Here is a 27,716-nt window from a genome sequence, read left to right as displayed (position 1 = left end):
CAAACTCTGTTTAAGAAATCTAATAGCTGTGAGTTTTCTATTTACCTGCACACATGCAGGAGAATGGGAAAGTTTAAATTATTCTTTTCTGGCGTCAAGACAAAACCTCATGAATATGTATAACTTTCGGAAACAGAACTGTCACTACAAATACATTGCTAGGGCAACAAATTATTATGAAAGAAAACGAATGCAAAGTATAGACTTTTGGAGGTTAAAATTGCTTTCATAGAATATAACAACATACATTTATTTATTCAATAGCAATTTATTAAGTACCTACTGTGTGCCAGGTACCTTTCTATACACACTGTAAATACAGTACTCAGAAGCTCATGAGTTAATTTTAGTGAAAACAAATACAAAATAAAATAAGTAAAATATATGTTAAATGGTGATAATTGCCATGGAGAAGACTTTCACAGAGAGAGAAAAAGCATGCTCTGGGGGGGCTGATACCTATTTTAAATGAGGTGGTCAAGAAAGGCTACAGTGAGGTCACATATTAGCAAAGGCCTAGGGGTGGGCCGGAAGAGTAATATTTCGAGTGTGGGTGTTTGCCAGACTTTTCTGCTAGAAATAATATTTTCATGTCCAGCTTTATAACACATAATAGTACCAGCTTTCCTGTACTTGGGGGAATAGGCAATAGTTTTTTCTCCTTATCTTGCTGAGAACTGTCTCCTCAATAGGTCAGACTTTCATTTTTCAAACCAAGTGATAGAATGTCATTAATTAGCACAAAGTGGGGAGAAACCGTCCTAAAAAGGTCAAAAGAGAATGTGAAATGGAAGATAGCCGAATTGGATTATTGGCAAATGGAATACGGGGCATGTAACACTGAGCCCTTTGCCTTCTCTCCCTACTAATGTGACCACCTGCTATGGATTGATGAGCATTTCTTCCCAACAATAAAAGGAAAGTATACAAGTTGGATGACGTCTTTCTCTCACCGGCCCCCAAGATGAACCTACTCCAGCAGCCCCAGGAGAGAATCTGCAGCTTCATCTACCCTTGCAGACAAATGTGCCTCCTAAAAACTGTCCAAATAGACTAGGTAGCTAAAATAAAGCATGTGTTCGTCTCAGTGAGGTTCTTGGTTTTTCCTCATCTCCAAGAAGCCAGCCACAGATAAACCTGAGGGATGTGGAGTAACTGTGGAGAAAGCTGGAGCATCTTTACAATTCCTAACAAAGCTGTAGAGATTCACCCTCTACTAGGATTTCTGGGTGTGCCCACGGAAGGCCCCAGAGGCACTTTCCATCTTCACTTGCCACCTGAGAGAGGTGAGCAGTCAGCATCCATGGGGACAATGCAAAGGAGAAACAGTCAGAGTGTACGTTGTCAGAAGCTCTGTCACATTGCGCTCTCAGGCAATAAATACCTCAACTGTGTTTGCATAGCACACGTTATGATCATGAGGGATTGACAGAGGATTAACTGCCTCAGTTATCTAAAGAGGAAAAGAAGTGTTTCACGTACCAAGTTTATAAATAGGGACACAGAGAACCACAAAGAGGTCAGTATAACAGGCACTGTAAGTTGAAATCAGAGACGTGGCTCAGTAGCAATAACCCTCCTCTGTAGTAAAAATCAACTTAAAAATCTCTGAATTCACAGCTGGTGCATTTCTCGGCATCCAAACCATCATGTTTTCCATATGAAGGATACCCTCCTCAGCCCCACAGCCCTACTGCTTTACACACACACACACACACACACACACACACATGCGTGCACACACCAGTTAGAACTGTGAAAACTTTAATCACCTCCTGTTTCAACCTCTTCAATTGAAGAGGTAGAAACTGAGAAATGGAGAAATTAAGATTCCTACCATCACATAGCCAGCTGTGGGCAAAGCGAAAAGAGCCGACGCCCCCAACACCACCCCCCACTCCGGGTCAAGAACACCTTCCACCGCACCCTGACACCTAGTTGCCATGGGAAGTACTCTATTGCCCATTTATTTCCAGTCTCCTCTGCTCTAGTCGGCAGGAAAATCTTTCTCCTCCCAGCTACGCTGAGCCCCTTATAGTGCCTTTGCGGCTTGAAGAGCAAGAAGTCGCCTCTGTGTTGTGGGACTACAGAGCCCTCAAAGAACTCCAGAGGGCTCAGTCTTTGCTTTCTACCTCCTTCTAAAGGAACTCCTTGAAGTCGCAACCCTGCCCTGGGTTCTTTTGCATTCCTCCCGGTGCCTGGCATCATACTGAGCCCAGAGCAGATGTCAGCACATGCTGCCCAGGAAAGAAGAAAAGCTAATTTTCCTCGCTCCTCTCAACTTAAATAAACCCCTCTCATCAGGGACCCTGCGCTCACCCCCTGCCCTTTGTCCCTGTGGCAATGCTTCCGATCCTCCCTGCTGAGCAATGGATGCTCCATGGCCAGAGCCTGCCTTCCATTCAGAGACCAAAATTTCCCTTCCTTTCTTCTTCAAAGTGAGTACAAGTCAACAATATGACCATGCTGTTAAGGAAATGAAAGCCAATGAAGTGCTACACTAGTGTAAAAATGACAGTGTTATTATACTCAGCTGTGGTCAGCCCATTCCACAGGGTCACAGGCCTGATATGTTTCCACGTTACCCTGAGCAAGTCTTAGAGAAATTAGACAATGTTGAATTGCACATGTGAAGAGTTACTACACAGTGGGGAAAAAACCCACTAGACTGAAACTTGTGTTCAAAATTCTGCCCTGTCAGAATTTTATCTCCCCAGACTTATTTATAAGGTAAAGGAGCTAGAACAGGTACAGCCTGAGAGCCCTTCCAGTTCTCACCCTCTCTAAGTCTATGATCAGTTGTCCCCATTTCCTATGAACTGAGCAAAAGAGAAAACATTCTGAAATTTCAGCAAAAAGAAGTTAAAAATGAAGTCTTGAAATGAAAATCATCAGCAAGTGTAACACCACTAACAATAACTGATAGCCTACAGGCACGGGGTACTTTTCTATATGCAAGTCACTGTTCAAAGTAGTTTACATGTTTTGATTTATTTAATCTTCCCAACAACCCATTGCTCTTATTATCCCCACTGTACAGATGAATAAACTGAAGCAAGGAAAGGATAAGGCATTGCCCAAGGTCACGGTGCAGGCGAGTACCTGAGCCTGGACACAAGCCCAGGCAGCCTCCTCCAAAGGTGTTGCACCACACAACTTGAGTCTCCTTTTTCTGGAGCTTATTTAAAAACTTTTTTAAAAATCAGTGGGCAAAAAAGTGGGTCCAATACCTTCCCAGAGTCCTTTCTGACTGCAATAGGCTCTATTTTACAAAAGGAAGCTATGCTAGGAGGGCAGAGCTACTTCCTTTTGGGTCCCCATGATACAACCCTTACAGTTTGCATCCAAGAAGACCAACAGCCTCCATGGTATATATGTGGGCACCTTTCCACCCTTTGTCTCCAGCATGTGGTGTCTGCCTGGGCTGACCTCCCTTGTGCTGTTTCTCTAGGGTAATTGCAGGAGTCACCATTTTGGAGGTACTATGATGTCTGTTTCTTACAATTCTTAGCCATGTTTCCTTTTTCCCAGAGGTCCAGTCACAAAAGCTAGTGGCTTTTGGGGGGACTGTGAGAAATGCAGGGGACTCCCTAATGATCACCTGAAACACATCTGGGTTTAATTTCGGACTCTTTTCAATGAACGGGTATGTCCAAGCTCCAGAAAGAGTATGTGAATATGTTTTCAATCTTTTTTTTGGGGGGGAGGGGTGTAAAGTATTACACATCTTCCATGGAGAGAAAACTTGTTATTATCAGGAATAACAACCAAAATCAGTTGTATTTCCAACCAACAGACTGAAACCAGAGGACTCAGCCAAGTATTGTGCTTTTACCACAGTGAACCATAGAGAAACTGAGGTTCTCTGGTAGGTAGAACAAAAGGAGAACCTGCATGTACGATCAGTGATCTTTCTCCAGCTGGTTCTCCTTCTCCCAGGCCTACACCTCTACCCTGATCAAACTTGGGACTACACTCCTATTCTCATGTGAAGCACAACCTCTTCACTTTGCTCCTTTGAATTTCCCAGTCTTTTCACCTTCCAACTTACTGCATCCAGAGCTGGGTGGGCCAAAGCATGAGGAGAGATGTGATAAGGGCCCTAAGAAGTCAGTCCTGAGTGACCCTTCCAGAGTCTTGTTGGGCAGATGGATTGTGGTGAATGACGACGCCTGGGTGGTCAGAACGTCTAACTCACACCTGCTTCTCAGGAGGAGCTGACCATCCATCATGGTCTCTCTTCTTAGCCCTTGACTTTTAGGATATTGGAGGAAAGAGACAGAAAGAGTAAAACACATAATCATGCTGAAATGAAAGAAAGATGGGAGTGGGGTTTTCTCTGAGTTCCAGATAATTACCTTCTATAATCCTTAGCACATTTGCAGGTCCATGAAAACATGTCCCCTGTGTTAACAAAAGTTTCATGGCACAATTTAAGTAGGTGTATTTTCCTCTCTTAAATAGGTGTCAATATAGTGCCGATAGGTAAAGTGATATACAAAAATAAATATGCTTAATCATTCACAAAAATATTAATATGTTTTGAACTTAAAAACAATAATCTGAAATATGTCCCTAACTTTCGCAAGATCCTTTCACAGATCTTAAAATGGACAAGTTTAAAAATTTGGTCTAAAAAGTATATTTTGATGTATAAATTGTACATATGTTTTTATCTGTGAGTTCTTTTAGTAGTAAAAACAGCATGGGCTCTGGAATTAGACCAAAATTGGTGAAAATCACGCCTCATTTATTCATGTGGGTCCTTGAAAAAGCTTGCTTAATTTCTCTAAACCTCTTATTTCCTCACCCATAAAATAGAGATAATAATACCTATTTCATAGAGTTATTATAAGGATTAAATTAAATCATTGCTAGAAAGCGCCTGGCATAGCTAGGTGACCAGCACACCAAAGGTGATCAATAATGCTAATACTCCATCCCCCCAATTCTTAATGGTCAGAAGGAGGGTGGGTTTTATCCAGAAAAGAAAAGAATAAAAGATCTAGAATGGGAGGGAACACTGACAACCCGCATTTTTCCAAGCCAAGAAATCCAAATGTGCTGCCAGTACATTTTTCATAAAAATACTTCATCAAGATCTTCTTCGCATCGAACCTAAATTCTTTCCCCGCACTAATGATAGTGAAAATCTCAAAGACAAGTCCATCATTGTGATTGTCTGGCTCCCCGATGACATACGGCTTCTTCATTGCCCTTTGTCTGTACCAGATGAAGGTGGCCCAGTCCAGTCCAGCTTTACCAGAAGTAACAAGGAGAATGATTTTTTTATGCCAAATCTCTTTTCAGTAGACTTGGTTCAGATGTCTTAAGACAAGAGATGGACAAGGGGGTCTCAATTAGCAGAAAGCTTGTCCTTCTCCAGCTCTGAGGCCGCTCTCCTGCAGGGCCTCCCCAGCCTCAGGATACATTTAATTAATGCACCTTTTTAGGAATAGCGAGATCTTTTCCATCCTTAAAAAAGGAACCTATAAAGTTTAGTTACTAACCTGTGAGGCGTGACATTTGTCCATCCTCATGCTGCCCATCCTGTCTACATGGGGTTCGTTCTCACTATGGTACTCAGCCAAGAAAACCAAACTCCCCTACATAAATCCCAAGTATAAATAGCCTGATTTCAGACGTCTGGGTTCTTCCATTAAAGAACTACAGGTACATTATCCAGGGGATCTGGGAGGAAAAACCAGAGAATCAGAGCTGCTCTATGCCAGAAATGCACGCATTTGATGGAAGAAGATTGTGAGGGTATCTGCGCTAAGTCACATGTTGGAAAGAAGTGATCTGGGATCTGATGAAACTTCCACCCGCTAAGAAGAGCTCGCTGCCTGTTGAAAAAAAAAAATTGTTTGGGAGTCAGAATTCTTACTTCTTTTTGTCAGTTGTTAGATAAGTCAGTTACTTCTTTAGATAAGTCAGTTAACCTCTTTGAGCATCAGATTCTCACCTATACAGTAGAGAGTTTATATTAAATGATCTCTAAGTTTCCTTCAGCACTAATAAGCTCTAAGTCTCTGCCCAGCAAGAATGAAGAGAAAGCAGCCGTGGGACAAAGGAGATCTAATTTGACAGATTCCCAAGATTGGGAAGCACAGATTCCTGCCTAGCTTTGACCCAATAAGAATAAAATCAAACAAAGAACTAAACAAAATACACTCATGATTAATCAAAGGGAATTGAAAGTCACTGCTAACCTCACACCTACCTTGCTTTGCCTCCAGCTCATCTCCCTCGGGACACTCCTCCTCCTCTTTAATGCTTCATCATGATTCTTAAAAACTGTGATCACTCAAGGTTGAAGCTTTTAATCTCTCATGTATAAAAGGATATGCAAATGGAGTTCAGTTTCCTGTTGAGTCTCTGCCAAGGTCTTAGCCTGGCAGTTCTGGGAAAGGAGCCAAAGACCTCATATTTCTTGGCTGTTAACATTCTCCCGTCTGTGCTCAAGACAGCAGCCTGGGCTGCAGGCTGTGGCTTGTCTTTAGTCTTACACTCTCTTAGGTTTTCTAAGTAACTCGTTAGAATGTTTCTGCAAGAAAGTAACTTGGCTCCCAAGTAACCAGACAGAAGATTATCTGGTTATATTTGGGGACAGAAAGAACAAGACCAGGAAGTCTATATTCGTATAGTAGCCTCAGAATTCAATCCTGCAGTCTACCTGAAGTACTGATCTTCGTTAGATCTTAAGCAAAGCTTGCATATAAGTCATTGGTGTCACCAACACAGGGTGTCACACATCACACATACACAGGGTGAAAAAGGCAAGGTCCTCAGGTATAACAGCCCTGCACAGCATTCAGAAACAAACCAAAACATGAAAAACACAAGACATCTCAATGCGTTTCTGAGCCAGGGGCTCTGCTAAACAGCAGAATCAGGGCTCAGACGACTTGTCCCCTGTATCTCCTGACTGAACTCACACAAAATAGCAGCTGCCATTTTTATTCAACACACAGCATCCAGACCCAACTTCAATGAAATGTTGTTACCACTATTCTGATGGAAAATTATATGTTCCAAGCTATGTTAAATCTGACCATTCATTAAGGATGGAATTTCCTCTTTTGCTGTAAATGCTCTGGCTTATTTGCATTTTCTAGTATTTCCCTTCTGAAGCTAACTCCCCAGAGGGCTTTCCTGTGCATTCTCATTTCCATTACAAGGTCAATGTACAAGTTAAATTTTTAAATTTCTTCAGAAAGCTCTATGGAGAAATTTTTTCTTCCATTTCTCTGTAATCCCAGGCAGCTATCAGGAGCAAAGAGCTCAAGCTTGGGCTACCTTGGGACAGTACAACATCAATAAAAATGTTCTCGATGTTATTGTTCCATACCCAATCATTCACTTAGTGCCTCCTGCAGCAGCATTTATTTATAAATATCTTTCTTTCTCTATTCTTGATCCTTTGGCCTCCACTTTATAAAATCATACTTTTTCTTTGAAATCTCCTCTAAGAGTATTGATACTCTACAAACTTTTTACCTCTCATTTCTTCTTCCCGTCCTCCTTCACCTGAGCCCTACACTGTCCAACAATGATCCTTTCCAGACCATTTGCATCTCAACAGGGAAATGATGCAAACCAGGTCTCTTCCTACTTCTGTTCTTTGCTTCTCAGCCCTACCCAGACTCATGCACGTCTGAAAGTCAGCACCACTTTGTACCATTTGGGGGCATTTTTCTCAGAGATCTGTTCTCAGAGCAGCATTTTGGGACTGCACCTGAATATCATTGATGTTAGGACTCTTGACGGTGCCTGCCTCAGAAAGACTCAGAAGATTCTACCTAAATTCAGGTCCAGCTACTTCATCACTATAATTTGCCATTGAAAAGACTGAGAAATTGGGCAGCAGGTTTGCTCAGTGGTTAGAACCCAGTGCTCATAACAGCAAGGTCGCTGGTTCAATTCCCACATGGGCCAGTGAGCTGTGCCCTACACAACTAGATTGAAAACAACTTGACTTGGAGCTGAGCTGCAACCCCCACAACTAGATTGAAAACAACATGGAGAGGATGGGTCCTGGAAAAACACACTGTTCCCCAATATTCCCCAATTGAAAAAAGAAAAGAAAAGAAAGGAAAGGATTGGGAAATCTACATATCACTCCTATAAAGGCTCAGAACTGAATATTAGATTCTATGGAATATGTGGACCTTATGAAGCTCCAGAGCAAAGGCTTAAATGCACCAGTTCTGTGGTCTATAATGGGAGCTGCTCAAATCATATGCCTTCGATGGAAGAAAGAAGCATTGTTACCTTAGACAACTCCAACTCTCTGGTCTACTTTTGCACTCCTCATACCACACCTCATTCTACCATGTATTTATGGCAGACCGAGTCTACTCAAAAATAACCTAGAACAAGTCAACATAATCTTGTGTTAGTCTGGAAGCTCAAGGTAAAAGTAAGTGAATCAGACTCCAGAGTAAAATCTTTCCCTTTTTTTCAATGCAAAAGACTCTAGGAACTATGTATAAACAGGTCTCTAATCACCCTGTATTTCCATTTGGATACATTTCTACCAGTTCCTGTACATTGTTTCTGCATATGAAGAATTCAGTGGTGAAAACTGAGACTTTATCCTACATACACTAATCAACTCAACTATCAGTACAGATAGATTGCTTGCCAAGAGGGGTTAACATGGCTTTGCCATGGCTTTTCGGTTTCCACACCCCAAGCCATCTGGTCTCCATCACATCTGGAGGAAGGATCTTGTCATTCAGCATTGTTTACACCATCACACTGATCCTGGTAGTCAGACCTGACTATACACAGATTGACTAATCAACCTGGAAAAGCCCCTGTTCTAAGAGAGACGTGGAAAGTGGTGGGACAGATGGAACCTAAGTACTGGGAAACTGCTCATGTCCGCTGCTGACTCAATCTTCTCACCAGCTGCCTAATGCAACAGATGCATCTTCTTTATGAGGCACTGGAGACCCAGAATGTCCACATCCTGTGGTTCCCTGTACCCTTAACACCCCACATTTGAGTTCCTTTCCAATTCAGAGAACAAAACTGCTGGCTTTGGGCCAGTTCACAGCAGATGTGGGTCTCAACTGCCAACTACTCAGGAAGCATCCACCAGCGCAAGGCATGAGAATCAGCTTCTTAGATATTCCCATCCTGTGATTCCTTCAACTGTCTAACACCTGTTCAAAGAGAGAGACTAGGAGACTTTCTCCTGAGCATCTTCAGGGATTGAATGCTTCCTGTTGGGAATTAAGAAGTCTGAGAGTTAAGGGAATTGTTGGAAAGTAGGTGTTACAACTTTACATGTACTTTAGGAAAACCTGAAAATCTATCCGGAACTTTGACATAATGCCTTCCTGTATCACTGACCTTGCCCATCTCCCTCTCTGAATCCCACGTGGTGATCATACACTGGATAGGAATTCAAAGCCATGCACAGCAGGACATTTCCACGTGTAGGACAATGGTGATAGGGATTCTGCTACCATAAATCATTGCTAGTTTGTGCCAGGCCTTGCAAGGATGTCCTTATGCTACAACTCTCTATAAGAGATTGTACCCTGGCTTTCCCTAAGTTTGTAGCTTTATTTTACTTCCCATCCCCTCCCAAGAAAATGGTCCCCGCTGTGCACTGCCTACTTAGTATAACAAAGAAAGACAAGAAGGGCAAGGACCAAGTGCAAGGAGGAGAGAAACCAAGACATTAGTACCAGGGAAAATTCTGTTGCAGACTCAGTTTTTTCACTTGAATTGATACTAACCTGATCTCTCCAGAAAATCTAAAGGTCAGTATTAGGATGAGTATTTTCTTAGGGTCTCTGAAAGAAAATAGTATGAGAATTCAAGGAGTACAGAATCCTTGAATCCTGCAGAATCCATAAAAAAGCATTTAGCTGTGGCTGGAATAATCCAGTCTTGGCAATAGCCAAGGGAGGCTGCCAGCTGCCAACCCTCTGCAAACTGTAAAGTAGGTCACCCAATCTCATCTTCTTGTGCCCTTTCCTCAGAGAGCCTATCCCTCATATGTTTTCATTCTATTCCCACCGAAACCATCAGGAAATGATCTGGTACCAATTCATACTACAGTTGACTCTTGAACAATGTGGGGGTTAAGGGCACTGACCCCCACTCAGTCAGAAATCAGTGCATAACTTTTGACGCCCCTAAAACTTCATTGTCATCCCTCAGTATCTGAGGGAGACTGGTTCCAGAATCCTACCTATACCAAAATCTGAGGATGCTCAAGTCCCTTATATAAAATGGCACAGAACAATGCATACAGTCAGCCCTCCAAATCCGTGGTTGGTTGAATCTGTGGATGGATAAAAAGGGATGGCTGTATATTTATTGGGGGAAAAAAACAAAACATGTATAAGTGGACCCACAAAGTTCAAACCCGTCTTGTTCAAAGATCAACTGTGATTTGTAAGTAATGAAAATAAATGGAGGCTTTAGCTTTTCTGAAATTGGGGTGGGAGAGAGGTAGCATTGTATTTTAATAGAGCTAATAGCCATAAGCTAAAGACTAAAGGAACCATGGCAGAATTTTCAAAGCTGGAGGATCACTGCCCAAAATAAAACATGGAACTTTGTTCTCTCTTTTTTGAAGTCTCAGTGAGGGTCATACAAGGAAAGTTTGGAGTTTTCCAGAGTGGGCCCTTACTTCCCATGTCCAGGAAGAGGCGCAGCCCACAGACAGAGAACATTAACCTGTTCATAACAGCAGAGGGCAGAATTAGTGTGGGGGGAGGGGAGGGGGGAGTGATATATCTGGAAAAAGAGATTTCATTTCAGCAACATGAATAACTTGGAATATTTGAAAGCCATTCAACAGTAAAACAAGCATCCTTGTCAGAAAGTGAGTTCAAGTGGATGACTGCCCTGGGAAGGTTGTCTACATTGGCTGGGAGCTAGAACTCAATAGCCTGCGCTCTTTCCTCCCCTAGGATTCATTATAGAATTTTACATTGAAAAAAAAATCAAGCCTGCCACCAAAGAGCAGCTATAGTTGCTATTTCAGTGTATTCCTTCTCAGTTTTTTCTAATGTGTAGATTTTTACATGCTCTGTATATGTATCATACTCGGTAAACACATTTGTATCTTTCTAAACATTGTATAATCAATTCTCTATGTTATTAGATACGTTTCCTAATCAGTATTTTTAATAAGCCACATTAATATTGTATCTGGGAACATATCAAAGTTTACTTAATCAGTTCTCATGACTGAGAGTTTGGGCAACTTCAACATTTTTCCTATTACAAAAATTTCTGTGGTGAATATATCTGTACTTATAATGTTTTCATTATTTAAAATTATTATATATGTATATGAGGAAATTATATATACATATACATACATATAAGCCATATATATATATATATATATATATATATATATATATATATATGAAATCCTAAGCCTCCATTTGCTCAAATAGAAGATTCTAGGTTTTTCAACAACTTGAATATATAAATCCTTAGGGTTATAGATGAAACTGTCAAATTCTACTTTAAAAAACTGTATCTATTAATTTAGTTACACATGCATATTTTAAATCACATTATATAAAATTGTATATTAATTTTGAAATACTGCTTTTTCATCCTCATAGTTCATAAATTTTATTCAAATTCCTCACAGGCACCTCAAATCGATATATTTGTCATGACTAGAACTGCTGTTTTAAATCTTCAAACATTTTTCCAAAGCATATCAAACTCACTTGTGTCTAAGTTGTTTGAATCGTAGCATGTTATGAATACACATATGAAGCTATCACTAAACACGTTTTTAAACCACAAGATCTATTCACATAACATCAAAATAGTTGTTTTGCTATTTATTTTGTAAGTGACATTCTTTTTTTTTTATTAGTTTCAGGTGTACAAAACAATGCAATAGTTAGACATTTATACCCCTCACAAAGTGAGAACCCCCTCCCCCAATCTACTACCCCTCTGACATCGCATATAGCGATTACAATTCCATTCACTCTATTCCCTATGCTGTACTCCACATCCTATGTAAGTGATATTCTTGATCTTCACACAAAACACTTACTTTAAAAGATGTGTTTAAACAATATCAAACACTTATAATTTTGAAGGCATACTCCCAAGAATAGTTACTAAATTTCTGTTAAATTATGTAGTCATCTTTTTCACTAATCTCATCAGCTGACTTCCATAAGCATCCATGAACTGGCATTGATTAAGATCATTTCAGAATAATGTGTCTTCACTACTTAACTGTGCAAAATAAAATAATGACATGAAAGTAATGTTGCTTTTTGTAACTTTTGTAAGGAATTAAATATAAGGGACTCCCTATTCTCTGAGGAAAATAAACCTCATTTTATATTCAAACATATATAGTATTTTCTCACAGTGAATTCCACAAAGTGAAAATATTTGCTCAAACTAGTATGAATATCTTTACCATCTTGATATTAAGTAATTGGCTTCTAATAAAAATATAACTACTTATATTGTTACCATTTTGCCAGCATTGGAAACATCACCTTTTATGACAAAAGCATTGTTTAAATATCTCTCAAAAAAAAAAATGGTTTGTTAATGTTCTATTTACACTTTTATTACTAGAAGGCTAAAACATTTTTCCAAGTTTGTTAACCAATGACTGACTTTCTCGTTTTTTTCTACACGCATTTAATTTTTTTAGGTTCTTAGTGCTTTACTTATGGATTTGTGTAATTCTAATAATTTTGTGCCCCTGAGTTTTATAGCATTTAACCACAATAACAACATTGATGAAAGATTTCTGAGGTATTCTGAATGAGTGGTAATGGCAAAGTGCCAAGGAAAGAAAAAGGAAGAAGAAAGTTTTTGTAGTGCTATGTTTCACTGTGACACTTACCACGGAATGTGAAATGTATTAAGCCTTTCTCCAAAAACACCCACCTGTGTCCTGTTATGTATGTTTCAGCATCAGGAGGAATCCTCTGAGTGTCGTGGGGAAATAAAATATGAGCTTCATTGCCCCCTGGCCCCCAGATTCCTTTTTTTAGGAGTTTACTCCATATTGTCTGCTGCAATGTTTTCATAATGTGAACAAGTTTCACCAAAATCATTAGTAAGAAATAATCCCAACCACACACTTTAACATTCATTAACTATACGCATGGCAATGTAAAAGAGAATATCATGGAAGAAGTAAAGGGAAAGGGACCAACAATGATTGTGAACCTATATCCTGGGTTGAACCCTGTGTGTCCAATGTACATGACTCCTCTCTTCAATGAGCTCAATGCCTAGTATAAAACATGTACTAAATGCTAAAACATGTACTAAAAATGTACAAAAATGCTTAGATAGTGGTTGTTGTGAACTGAATTCCATCTCATTGGAATGTGACATGCTTACAGAGTCCAAGTCATTTTTTTTCTTTTATTTATTTTTTTTAATTTATTGGGGTGACAATTGTTAGTAAAATTACATAGATTTCAGGTGTACAATTCTGTATTACATCATCTATAAATCGCATTGTGTGTTCACCACCCAGAGTCAGTTCTCCTTCCAGCACCATTATTTGATCCCCCTTACCCTCATCTTCCACCCTCCTCCCCCCTTACCCTCTGGTAACCACTAAACTATTGTCTGTGTCTATGAGTTTTTGTTTTTCATTTGTTTGTCTTGTTCTTTTGTTGTTTTTGGTTTATATACCACAAATCAGTGAAATCATATGGTTCTCTGCTTTTTCTGTCTGACTTATTTCGCTTAGTATTATACTCTCAAGATCCATCCATGTTGTCACAAATGTTCCTATATCATCTTTTCTTGCCACCGAATAACATTCCATTGTGTATATATACCACGACTTCTTTATCCATTCATCTATCGAAGGACATTTTGGTTGTTTCCATGTTTTGGCCCCCGTAAATAAAGTTGCAATGAACATTGGAGCACATGTGTCTTTATGTATAAACGTTTTCAGATTTTTTGGGTAGATACCCAGGAGAGGAATTGCTCAAGTCATTTTAAATAATGTATTTCTACAGGCCATACTATAAACAGATCCAGAAGGTGAAACTCTGACCCTGAATCACCAAACCCTAGCAGTTCATGTACCTTGTTCTGGTGAGAAAACTGTCGAATGAGAGAGTAGAGATCACACCAAGGTTGTCATTAGGCAGCACTAAACAAATAGCCCAGTGACATAATGAGGAGTGCACACTCTTCATAAATAAAACCTAAGCTATCAGAAAGTCACAAGTAAGTACACAGATGTTGGGAGGGAAATTTTTTGTTGAGTAGAGTTAGCCGGGAAGAGCTTCTGGAGATAAATTTTGAGTGGGTCCTTGAAGATGGAAGTGGAAGACCTAGCACTACCAGGAATATTATTTCAGAATTAAGGCATCTCCCTCTCTGACCTAATGCCACCAAGCAGTCTCCTCGCTCCAGAGCAAAGACACAATTTATCCCTACCCACTTAAAGAATGTGTTTTTGAAACATGTTTGCTGGGAACTAAGCAATATTTCTATTCACTTCAGGATCAATCAATGTCAATCCCATAGATCTGAGAGTTTACAAAGCCTGGGTTCTCCTTTGTTCTTCTCTTGACTCTATTTTTATTTGATCCAAGAACACAGGGAATTAATCCCTTCATCCTGGGACTACAATCACCAGTTAGTACACCAAATCTAATTGCTTTTTTTAAGTCTAGAAGAGCAAAAGTACTGCACAGGGAAAGAAAACTATACTTAGGCCTCTTCCAAGATTGTTCAAATTAACTGGGTTTATGGCTTTTAAAGAATAGAATACATCAACTCAATCAAAATAACATTAGAAGAGCCCATTTTCGGGGAAATGGATAATTCACAAAAAGAACACTTTTAATGAAATTCTCATTTTTAGTGCAGAAATGGAACATATCTTTGGATTACGTTTTCTAAAAGCACACTCTTTTAAACATTAATTTTTCAGTATATAGTGACGAGTTTATAACATTTTTTTTTCTGTGATAGCAGACTGGAAGCATTCACAGTTACCAAAAAAAATGAAATATGACTAGCTTCCTGCTTCACACAAGAAATGCAGAAAAAAAATAATCCAAGCCAAAAAAAAAGTTTTATTCTTAGCAAGATGGCGGAGTATATAAACACTGTGCCTGCATCCTTCCACGAATACATTAAAATTACAACTAAATTATAGAACAATCAACCTGGAGAACCATCTGAAGTCTAGCCAAACAGAAGTCTTATAACTAAAAATATAAAGCAGAAGCCACAACGAGACTAGTAGGAGGTGCAGAGACACAAAACAGGCCCCAAACTTCCACGTAGCAGTTGAGAATCAGAAGGGCAATATCAGCTGTGGAGCTTCCCCCCAGAGGAGCAAAGGACCACAGCCTCCCACACCAGGCTCCCCAGCCTGGATTACAAATGCCTAGAAGAAGAGCCTCCACAATATCTAGCTGTGAAAAACAGTGGGGATTCTGACAGTTTGGGTGGGATGGAAGGCAGCAGGAAACCCAGATGTCCTTGTAAACAGCTCGCGCACAGACTCATCCACGCGCAATCACTCACCTTAAGCTCCAGCAGAGGGACGGTGACTCGGGGGGGTCTCAAAGACATACAGGAGGGAAGCAGACTGAGGTGTGTGGGTTTGGGGAGAGGAATGGAGGACAGTCGGCATTTTCCCAGTGAGAGGTCCTCCTTCCGTGCAGCCAGCAGGTAGACGCCATCTTGCTTGTATTGAGCCCACCCCCTACAGGCCAAATCTGAATCTGATTGGCTGGATGAGCTCTGCTGCTCTGCCCGGCTGACTCAGCTGGAGGCACTTTCTCCTGAGCAGCCAGCCCTGCCCACTTTGCACTTTTTCTTAGAAAACTATCAGAGTCCAGCAGGCAGCAGCAGCAGGCAGGCGGCAACTGGCCTCGGTGTGCTCTGAGACTTTTGCTGAGTCGCTCCAAGCTCAGCACTTGCACCAAACAGGAATTTACATTAACCTGGTGAACAATTCTTTCCACTCTAGTGACTCCCTGAGCCGCTGCCTCACCCAACTTGCCTACTGCACGAGGCTTTATCTGCAACTGAACATTAAGAGAGCTGGCAGGTGGCAGCAGGATTCAGGGTATCCTGACTTTTTGCAGAGTTACCCTAATCCTGGTGCTGGAGGCAGCTGACCTCGGTTCACAGCAAGGCCTCTCCCACATGCCTCCAGGTTTAGCACAGGCAGCGAATAATCACAGATCACATTATAGCTCCTACCAGGTAGGACCCAGCTAGTCACAGGCAGTGGGTGGCCTGGGTCTGCACCACAACCCCTCCCAAGAGGCCCCAGAACCAACATGCTTGGAGCTTGGCTTCAGATCACAGCAGAGCACTACCCAATTAGCCCAAAAGTGGCACACGCAAAGGGTGATCTCAACAGGCATCGGAGCCCACTGGGGCAAATCCCACTCAGTGGGGTAAGCCCCCGCACAGAAGCCCATAAGCTATGGACATGGCCAACCCCACAGCCAATCAGCCTGAGGGTCAATCCCACCCACTGATGTGCCAATAGCAGTCAAGGCTAACTACAACAGGAGGGTACATACAACCCACACAAGGGACACTCCTGGAGCACCTGGAGCAGGTGGCCAGGGAGATTGTGCCACTGGGCCCCTACTACAAAAGGCCGCCCAGCCAAACTGGGAGACATAGCAGATCAAATATATAGAAACAAACACAGAAAGGCAGCCAAAATGAGGGAACAAAGAAATTTGTCTTAAATGAAATAACAGGAGAAAAATCCAGAAAAAGAACGAAATGAAATGGAAGCAAGCAACCTAACAGAGTTCAAAACAATAATTATAAGGATGCTCAAGGAATGTAGCGAGAACTTCAACAAAGAGATAGCAAACATTTAAAAGGACATAGAAACGGTAAAAAAGAAATAGAAGTGAAGAATACAAAAACTGAAATGAAGAGTGCACTAGAAGGAATCACCAGCAGACTAGATGAAGCAGAGGGTCAAATCAATGATTTGAAAGATAAGGTAGTAGAAAACACCCAACTGGAACAGCAAAATGAAAAACGAATCAAAAAAAAAAAATGAAGTTTAAGAGACCTCTGGGACAACATCAAGTGTAACAATATTTTCATCATAGGGATACCAGAAGGAGAAGAGAGAAAGTAAGAGATTGAGAACCTATTTAAAAAAGTAATGACTGAAAATTTTCCTTACCTGGTGAAAGAAATAGACATACAAGTCCAGGAAGTACAGAGAGCCCCCAAACAAGCCCACACCGTGAACCCAAACAGGCCCACATCAAGACACATTATAATAAAAATGGCAAAGGTTAAAGATAAAGAGAGAATCCTAAAAACAGCAGGAGAAGAGCAACTAGTAACTTATAAGAGAGCTCCCATAAAATTGTCAGCTGATTTCCCAATAGAAACTCTGCAGGCAGGAAGGGATTGGCACAAAATATTCAATGTGATAAAAACCGAGGACCTACAACCAAGCCTACTGTACAAGGCTATCATTTAAAATCAAAGGACAGATAAAGACCTTCCCAGACAAGAAAAAGCTAAAAGAGTTTATCACCACCAAACTAGTATTACAAGGAATGTTAGAAGGACTTTTTTGAGATGGAAAAAAAAAAATCAAAATCATGAATAATAAAATGGCAATAGCTACATATCTATCAATAATTACCTTCAATGTAAATGGATTAAATGCTCCAATTAAAAGACATAGGAGGGATGAATGGATAAGAAAACAAAACCCTTACATATGCTGCCTACAAGAAACTCACTTCATATTGAAAGACACCGACAGAAAGTAAAGGTATGGAAAAAGTTATTTCATAAAAATAGAAATGAAACAAACAAAAAACAACAAATTCTGGGGTAGCAATACTTATACCAGACAAAATAGACTTTAAAACAAAGGCTAGGACAGGTGGCTCAGTTGTTTAGAGCGTGAGCTCTGGGCATCGGACCTGCCGGTTCGATTCCCACATACTCCACAACTAGAATGAAATCAATGAGCTGCCGCTCAGCTCTCGGGTGGCCAGATGGCTCAGTTGGTTGGAGTGTGTCCTTTCAACCACAAGTTTGCCGGTTCGACTCCTGCGGGGGATGGTGGGCTGTGCCCCCTGCAACTAACAATGGCAACTGGACCTGGAGCTGGGCCGTGCCCTCCACAACTAAGATTGAAAAGATAACAGCTTGATTTGGAAAAGTCCCGGAAGTACACACTGCTCCCCAATAAAATCCTGTTCCCCTTCCCCAATAAAATCTTTAAAAACAAATTTAAAAAAAGCTTTAAAAAAAAAAACAAAGGCTATAAAAAGAGACAATGAAGGACCTAGTAATCCCACTTCAGGGTAATTATACAAAGAAACCCAAACGCTACTTCAAGGGAACATGTGCATCTATATGTTCATTGCTGCATTGTTTTTATAATGGCCAAGATGTGGAGGCATCTTGTGTCCATCGATGGATAAATGGATAAAGAAGAGGTGGTAAATATATATAAACAATGAAATATTGCTTGGTCATGGAAAAGAACGGGTTCTTGCCATTTGTAGCGGCATGGATGGATCTGTAGAGTGTTGTGCTGAGTAGAGTATATCAGACAGAGAAAGACAGATGCAATGTGATTTCACTTATATGTGGAATCTAGCAAACATACTTAAGAAACAAAACAGAAACAAACTCATTGATACAGAAAACATTTTGATGACTTCCTGATGGGAGGGGGGTTAAGAGTGTGGGTGAAAAAGGGGAAGGGGTTAAGAAGTACAAATCGGTTGTTAAAAAGTAGTCATGGGGAGTGGCTGGATGGCTCAGTTGGTAGAGCGCGAGCTCTGAGTGGCAGGGTTGCTGGTTCAATTCCCACATGGGACAGTGGGCTGCAACCCCTGCAATGACTTGAGCTGATGGGCCCTGGAGAAACACACTGTTCCCCAATATTCCCCAATCAAAATTAAAAAAAAAAAAAAAAAACATCTGTAAAAGGCATTTTGGGACAAAATGTCCATGGATAATTTGACCATGGACGGGTTATTAAATAATTTTAGGGAATTGTTAACCTTGTTAGGTGGGAAATGGTCATATTATGATTATGTAGAAAAATATTTAATTTTTTTAATGCATACTGAGTTGTTTAGGATTGTCATGATGCTTATAACTTATTTTTAAATATTTGACCAAAATATATAGCAAATATGGCACACATTAACAATTTTTAAATCTAGGTGATTCTTAAATGAATCTATATAGATATTGACTCTATTAATCTCTTGTTTTGGGAACGTTTCAAAATTTTTATAATAAAAAAATGAGAAAATCGCTAATGATGATGTTGCACATTTTGGATTTTTCTTATTCAAGACATAGGCTTAAATGAAGTATCTTAAAATCACTGCCTTTTAAGATCTGAGATGATGATAATAGCTCAAAATTAAGTCGTCCACTTGTGTGGGGCTGGGGTAGTGCCATTCTTCTGCAGGTGTACCAACGAACTGCAATTGGTTGGTTGTCAACCTCACATCTTCTTCAGGTGGGTGGACATACAAAGAAGGTAAGAGAAGGTTTTAACAAAAGTCAAGGCGTATCAGATGTCCTCTAAATAAGGGGAACTCAACTAAGTTTATCCATTCTTGGGGCTTTATGTGGGTCTCAGTTTAAAAACCTGGCCTCTTTTAATTTTTGTCCAGTTGTTAAGAATATTATTTAACCCATTAACCCTGCAAACCATATTGGTCTATTCCTTCTCTTTATAGTTTTGCCACAAACTCAAGTTACCATCCTAACTATCTATCACTTAAACAAGTGAACATTCTTTTTAATGGAAAGCCTGAAGTATTGCCACAGAAATATAGTAGGGGTACTGAACCAACAGAGTCAGACTCTAGGCCTTCACTGAGCCCTCCCTCTGTCACCAAAGCACAATCACCATGGATCCAGCATCTGACTTCCAGGGTACCACCAAGAAGAAGAAACCAGTGGCAGATGACATAAAGATCCATGGTCTTCGACTCTAGAAATTCCAACCAAAGTATTTGGGTCAATTTTATTATTTTTAAAGAACTGGAAGGCCACTGCTCAAAATGACTTCTGACCACTTACTTATTGATCAGTGAAAGTATATGCTACAATTGGTCTGCTAATCACTAGCAAACAATTAGAGAGGGATGCAGCAGCACAGGAAGCCTGGGATTGACTGCTGCTATTGCAGCTTTGGCAGCACAAACAACATAGAATTAGGTCCATGGTTCTCAAAGTATGGTGCGTGGACCTCTAGGGCCTTAAGACATTTTCAGGGAGTCCATGAGGTCAGAGCTATTTTCATAATAATACCAAGATATTATTTGTCTTTTTCATTATATTGACATTTGCACTGATAGTGCAGAAGGAATGTGGGTAAAATTGCTGGTCCTTTCACATGAATCAAGGCAGTGGCATTAAGTATTATTAGTCATTATATTCTTTACTGCCACATATCTGTAGGAGAAAAAAAAAGGCAGTTTCTCTTTCACTTTAAAATGTTGTCGATTATTAGTTTGCTGGGGCTGCCATAACAAAATACCACAGACTGGGTGGCTTAAACAGCAGAAATTGATTTTCTCATAGTTCTGAGGCTAGAAGTCCAAGATCAAGGTATCTGCAGAGTTGGTTTCTCCTAAGGCTTGCAGCTGACCATCTTCTTGCTGTGTCCTCACATGGTCTTTCCTCTGTGCATGCATATCCCTGGTGTCTCTTCTTTGTGAGTCCAAATTTCCTCTCTTTATAAGGAGACCAGTCAGATTGGATTAGACCCCACACTAAGGGCCTCATTTTAATGTAATCAGCTCTTTAAAGCCCCAGTCTCAAAATGTCATATTCTGAGGTACTGGGAGTGAGAATGTCAACATATGACTTTTAGGAGGGCACAATTCATTCCATAACATTGATGAAGAAAAACTTAATTTTATTAAATCTAAACTCTTGAGTATATGTCTTTTCAGTATCTTATGTGACAAAGGGGTAAGTATCCATAAAGCCCTTCTGCTATATTCCAAATTATAATAGTTATCTCAAGGGAAAACATTTTTTTCAATTGTCCAAATTACAAGCTGAACTAGCCACTTTTTCCTTGAAACACCATTTCTGCTTGAAAGAATGACTGACAAACTATGGTTATTCAAACTTGGCTATTTGGCAGTTATCTTCTTGAAAATGAATGAACTGAGCCTGTCACATCAAGAAAAACAATTGATAATGATTGCTAATAATAAAAATTTAAGCTTTCAGGAAAAAATACGAGTTTAGGGAAATTTGTGTCTGCCACTGTGAGCTGGGTGGCTCCCCAACATTTAAGTACTTCTCTGATTTAAAAATATCAGTAATGATATTAACTACTGTGATACTTTTGTATTGTATAATAAAATGTGTCAACATGTATAAGTTGCCTAACTCAGTGAACCAATTATTTCCCAAATGACCAACGGATAATGTTACAAAAATATATATGGGTGAAAGTTCCATCCAAGACAGGCCAATTAATTTTAATGTAACAGAATACTGAAAGTTCATTAACATGGTTTCAGGTTCTGCACTACAATTAACATCTCTCCAAACTACGTTATCCGTGTAAGGCTAGTTTTTGCTCATATATTTCAGCCAAACCAACACATAGCAATAGATAGAATGCATAAGCAGGCATGATTTAATAAGCCAGCTCTTCCCCACTAGATATACAAAGACTATGATCAAACACCCCCAGTATCTCCCTTCCTTTGGTCTACCGTCCCCATGTTTTTTAGTTGTTGCTTCCTGTATGTGGTTTGAAGTCGCTTCAACACCCTAGTATTCTCCTTTGAATATACGATAGTTTGTCTATAACCCTCAAAGAGTACATGTCTCTCTTTTTTGTAGCACCTCAAAGGCAGTCGGCTGCTTCAGGATGAAGCTGAACGTCTCTTTCCCAGCCACTGGCTGCCAGAAATTCATCGAAGTGGACGATGAATGCAAACTTTGCACATTTTATGAGAAACTTATGGCCACAGAAGTTGTGCTGACGTTATGGGTGAATAATGGAAGGGTTATGTGGTTCGAATCAGTGGTGGGAACGACAAACTAGGTTTCCCCATGAAACAGGGTGTCTTGACCGATGGCCGTGTCCGCTTGCTGCTGAGTAAGGGACATTCCTGTTATAGACCAAGGAGGACTAGAGAAAGAAAGTGCAAATCTGTTCAGGGCTGCATTATGGATGCCAATCTGAGTTTTCTCAACTTGGTCAGTTTAAAAAAAAAAAGGGGAGAAAGATATTCCTGGTCTCACTGATACTACTGTGTCTCGTCACCTGGGGCCCAAAAGGGCTAGCAGAATTGGCAGACTTTTCAATCTCTCTAAAGAAGATGATGTCTGCCAGTATGTTGTGGGAAAGCCCCTAAACAAAGAAGGTAAGAAACCTAGTACCAAAGCACCCAAGATTCAGCGTCTGGTCACTCCACGCACCCTGTAACACAAGCGCCACATATTGGTCTGAAGAAACAGCCTGCTAAGAAAAGTATGGAAGAGATCGCAGCATATGCTACACTTTTGGCCAAGAGAATGAAGGATGACAAAGAAAAACGCGAGGAACGGATGGCCAAGAAAGGTGGGCTGCCCTCTCTGAGAGCTTCTACCTCTAAATCTGAGTCTAGTCAGAAATGAGATTTTCTAACAGTAACAAATAAATAAGATCAGAGATCACAAAGTTAAAAAATTAAATTTAAAAAAAAGAGTACATATCAACACCAGGAGCAGGAGGTGGAGATGAATCAAGCTAGTTCAAAGGATATCCCTGTCCAATCCCTATTTCATTTCTTGCTTTGGTATCCCATAAATTTTCTCAAAGTGCTCTGGGTCTCTAAGCATAAGGCCTGGTCCCAGCCAGAACTGAATAATACCGTGGTAAACATTCCTCACACTGTCACTTTCCTCTGTTCCCCCCTGAGGATGAGCTGGCCTGACACTGAGGACATGGCCTGGTCTCCTTCTGTGAAGACCTGAAGTTCAGGATACACCTGTCCTGTGACTGCCTCCCACCCCTTCCCACAAAAGAGCATCTCATACAACAGTGAAAAGCCACATTAAAAAAAAAAAAAAAATGCCAGGCTTCCCAGGCCATTCTATGCTCACTTCAGGGAAGGAGATCAGCTCTGAGACTGAGAATAGACCCAGAAACACTTTCAAATGATAAATGCCAGAATATAAAACCAAAGAAGACTAGGTAGTTGCCTAGTATACCAAAAAATATTACCAGACTGAGAACTAGAATACTTGATTTCTTGTATGTTCATTTGAAGTTGGGTGCCTTGGCCAAGTTGTGAAACCTCTCTGGATCTTTCTAGACTCTCATCTGAATACCCAGGCAGTGAATATGTGATCCTTGAAGTCTCTTCTAGCTGTGACACTCTAGGATTCCTCCCTAGAGGCACAATTGATCCTTGATTACTCAGGTTAGTGGAAAAGAATGTGAGTTGAATTATCCAAATATGGAGACAACGTGAAACTCATTTCTATTTGGCTTTAGAATATATTTCATGGTTTGGAGCAAATCACAACAAATTTATCTTCCCAATGATGCTTAACTCAGGCTAATGTTAAAAATCAATTTGTTTGCCACTAATGTTGCTATGCTCCGCTAAACACACATAAGATCGTATTCTATAAGGCAGCCTGGTACCAGAAAGACAGCAGAGGACTAGGAGCAGGAACATGTGGGTTTTGGCCATGGCTCTGTCACTTCCCAGCTTATTCTTTCTGAACCTTAGATATCTTGTCTTTAAAATGGATTCAGAAGACACTTTCTGAGCACTCACTGAGTCAGGCACTGTACTGGAACAAGGTATGCAGAAATGAATAAGTACAACTCCCTTCTCTCAAGTGTCTCTACCTAATGAAGAAGATGGGAAAGGGGGTCTTGAGTGCAATGATGGAGATAAACACTACATGTCATGAAAATTCAGGGAAGGCGTGGGCATCTAACCCAGTCCAGTCTTGAGCCGTCATTTAGGAATTCTCAGGGAAGTCAATATCTAAGCCACGACCAGAAAATGAATAGAACCTAAGGAGATGCATTAGGGACCAAAGTGGGAAAGAAAATCAATCCCCTGACAAAGGCAAAGAAGTCTGAAAGATCATGGAGTTCTCAGGAAGCAAGGAGTCAGTGCTGCTGAGTGTAAGGGTGCAAGTGGAAAGTATAAAATGTAGGCCTGGGAAGGTGAGCAAAAGCCTGTGTTCCATACCATTTTATCCTGAAGATACTAGGGATCCACGCAAAATTTTAAGCATGAAATTTCATGATTGTGGTCCCCCCCGTAGTTTAGCATCTGTATTCGTCAGCTATTGCTGCTGTGATCATGGTCTGTAACAAATAATCCTCAAATTTCAGTTGCTGACAACAACAAACCTATATTGTTGCTGCACACTGATCTTCAAGTCAGCTGTATTGGGCTTCAAGATGTAGGTTAGATTCAAGTCTGCTCCACATGTCTTCATGCGAAGACCCAGGCTGAAGCAGCAATGGCTCCCTAGGGCACACTCTTCCAATCTCAGAAGGTGGAGGTTCGAGAGCGATGCTGGAAATCCATGACACGATACCTCTTAAAGCCTCAGCTTAGAAGGGGCACACTGTCCTTCTACCCACATTCTATGGATCAAAGCTGGCCAAGCCCCATAATCAGCGGCACGAGATGTATGCTCAGCCTGTAGCAGGAGGCCCGGCAAAGCCGTGTGGTAAAGTACACGGATGCATACTGCTGTCACAGACAGGGGGTGAAAAGCTGGATCCCCAGCAGCTGCATTCTTGTCAAGATGCATCATCATCCCAAAACTCTCTTCCACAGCCACAGGATTGTAAAATCCACCACCCCAGGCCCCCAAGGTTGCATCATTTAAGATCTGGTCTTACTCAAGATTTTCATTGCCTTCTCATTCCCAACTTTTTATTTCTTATAACGAGTTCTGTTAAACCAGCTACTGATGGCTGCTTGGGAAAGTCTGTACAACGTGCTAAGAGAAAGTCAATGAGTCACAGGGGTTAATCAGAAGCTTAATCTATTATTCAGCACAGTAACCACCCCCCTCTTGTCAGTTCAAAGACTAGCACCTAAAAACAGCTATACTTCAGAGTCAAGTTTACGATTCTTTATTTTCATCTGGCGCTTCCCCTGAGGCTCACATTTTCCTACTTTCGACCCTAAGTCATCCCCTATTACTTTGTTACTGAGACCATAATGTTCCTTCTTTTCCTCTTTTCCTATTCTTTTTTTTTTAGGGGGGGGGAGGGAGAAGGGGGCAGTTAATCAAAAAGAGAATGTTCGACTCTGTATGTTGAGATGAAATTGCTTGGCGTTCACAGGGCAGGCATGCAGTTACACGTAGGGTGGGGAGGAGTCGTCACAGAAATTATAAGTAAAATAACGATACTTAAATTAAGCCATGGATTTGGATAACATCCTCCAGGGAAAGTGTGACGATCAACCGTTGTCGAATTCTGCTCCCTTTTATTAACTACAACAAAATTCACACTCTTTTAACGGTTCACATTTAATAAGGTCACGTTGGATGAGCCCTAGTGTATCACTTTATTTTCGCAGTGCTCAACACAAAGATCAAAGGCAAACCAAGACCAGTGTCCTGAGAGCCCCAGAGGAGAGTTTTCTAACAGGGAATGACTATGTCAAAATCAGAGGTCAAACAAGAATATAAATAAAAGCATCAACTGAATTTGGCCAGAGCCACTGCATCTAGCTGTACAAGTTGTGCCTTGCACAGGGGCAATCGGCCAAGTGGACAAGTGGGGCTAAAATTCAGCTCATGGAGCAGAAGCCCCGGTGTGGAGCTGTGTCAGCTGGGGAAAGGGGAGCCTTTTATAAAGTACACAAAGGTGCCATCTGTTTCCCAAGCTTGAACCCAAGCTGCTGCTTCTGCATGCGCCCAGCGGGGTTGCCTTTTCTAAATCACACAAAGCACTGTGTGGACTACTGGCCCTGAATTTAGCAACCAAGGAGTCAATGGAAAGGATAATTTTAAATTTATGTGAAAGCCCTTTATAAACTGTTTGACACTATTCAGGTGTAAAGCAGGACAGACAGATGATTTGGAAGCTTAGCAGGTGACAGGAGAAATTACATTGATCACAAACATTTTCTGCCTAACCCACAGCATGCAGAATCCACTTGAGACATTCAGATACCTGACCAAGTCCTCTGTGGGAAAGCATTTGAGAGTAGACTGGCCAGAAAGCACAGATGGGAGTGGACGTGGTGGTTTCTAAAAATGCATTCTAGTTACAAACTCCAGGGCAGATCTAGCCAAGGGGACAGAAGAGCCTCAGACAAAAGCACCTGAGAGAGTCTGCCCTGACCTAACTGCCAAACCCTTTGATCTTGCTGGAGCTTGACTTGGCGAAAACATCCCGCTGGGGGTTCTCAGAGTTCACATAGGGTGAAACCCAGAGAGGTTTTTGTAAAGCTCTGTAACACTGTGATTGGGGGGATACGCACAGTGTTACAAAACCTGCAGAGATCTGTACAAAAACTGCAGCGGCAAGGTGGCGCTTCCCTGGGAAATCCTCAGCCTAGTTACCACACTTCAGGGGGAGAGCATAGCAAGTAGCAGACCCTCCTTGCTCCGTGACCCAGAGGGATGCCAGGAAGTTGACCAGACCAAGAGACTGAACCCCAGCTGCTGGCCTCTCACTCACTGCTGTTCTCCCTGGGGTGAAATTGGCTTTTCAACATGTTCTTACAGCCACTCCCGTTTGGGGAATACAAAAAGATGTTTCTTTAAAAACTATTCTTGTCTTGGTTTCATGTTGATTGTATCGCAAAAAAGAGTTATATGAGCCATCTCATGTGGAATTTCTGGGTCAAATCCCTAGAGAGATTTTCCCTAGTGCTTTGCCTTGCAGTTTGGGAAGATGAATTTCAAGAGATTGATTTGTTTTCAGGCAATCACCAGCCATAGCTGCCCATTCTAATGCTGACTGTCCTGTAAATCGCTGGTCCCCGATCAGTGCTTCACGCCGCCCTCCCACCTCCTGTGATGCTACTTGTTACCTGCCCTTTAAGCAGCACTGGTGACTGTGGATGCCTTGACTTTGGAATAGTCATGGATCCAAGGCCCATCCTCTTGGTGATGACAGTTTTCCAAGACTGAGAGGTATGGGTGGATCTAGGAAGTGAGAACAATCTAAAACCATAAAAAGGAACAATTCAGGAACTCCATGAAGTGTACTGTCCTGGAAACGTTCACCATAGAAATATGAGGGCAGACAATTAAATTCACGAACTTGTTGCTATGATGTTGCTAACCTTTTTTGACATCAGAGGGATTATTCATTATAAATTTGTACCAACTGGTCAAACAGTTAACCAAGTTTACTATTTGGAAGTGCTGAAAAGGCTATGTGAAATAGTTGGACGACGTGAACTTTTCACCAACAATTCATGGGTCTTTCATCACGACAATGCACCAGCTCACACGGCACTGTCTATGAGGGACTTTTTAGCCAGTAAACAAATAACTGTATTGGAACACCCTCTCAACTCACCTGATCACCCTCCCTACTCACCCCAATGACTTCTTTCTTTACCCGAAGATAAAGGAAATATTGAAAGGAAGACATTTTGATGACATTCAGGACATCAAGGGTAATACAGTGACAGCTCGGATGGCCATTCCAGAAAAAAAGTTCCAAAATTACTTTGCAGGGTGGACTAGGCGCGGGCGTC

At 41.0% G+C, this 27,716-nt stretch overlaps 1 protein-coding gene, 1 pseudogene and 1 gene segment (V, D, J or C); 2 read left to right on the top strand and 1 right to left on the bottom strand.

The window, feature by feature from the left end:
* LOC148758628 (uncharacterized) overlaps window positions 1-15,863 on the bottom strand; it is a 438,105-nt gene extending 422,242 nt beyond the window's left edge. For all 3 annotated transcript variants that reach the window (XM_088797072.1, XM_088797071.1, XM_088797073.1), the window contains exon 1: window positions 15,544-15,863. In XM_088797072.1, coding sequence (XP_088653198.1) covers window positions 15,544-15,591 — 48 coding nt within the window. In that variant the 5' untranslated portion in view covers window positions 15,592-15,863. The remainder of the gene's footprint in view (window positions 1-15,543) is intronic.
* The window catches only part of LOC148758626 (T cell receptor delta constant-like), a 48,874-nt gene that overhangs the window by 4,321 nt on the left and 16,837 nt on the right, over window positions 1-27,716 (top strand). The window contains 2 exon segments of the C gene segment in view: window positions 7,851-7,870; window positions 25,810-25,814. Coding sequence covers window positions 7,851-7,870; window positions 25,810-25,814 — 25 coding nt within the window.
* On the top strand, window positions 21,525-23,013 carry LOC148758627 (small ribosomal subunit protein eS6 pseudogene; annotated as a pseudogene).

The sequence above is a fragment of the Rhinolophus sinicus genome, chromosome 3, assembly GCF_057876585.1.
Source record: "Rhinolophus sinicus isolate RSI-liver-muscle chromosome 3, RSI-T2T, whole genome shotgun sequence".
Lineage (NCBI taxonomy): Eukaryota > Metazoa > Chordata > Mammalia > Chiroptera > Rhinolophidae > Rhinolophus > Rhinolophus sinicus.
Note: the sequence above shows the minus strand (reverse complement) of the source record. Positions and strands in the feature narration are given on the sequence as shown.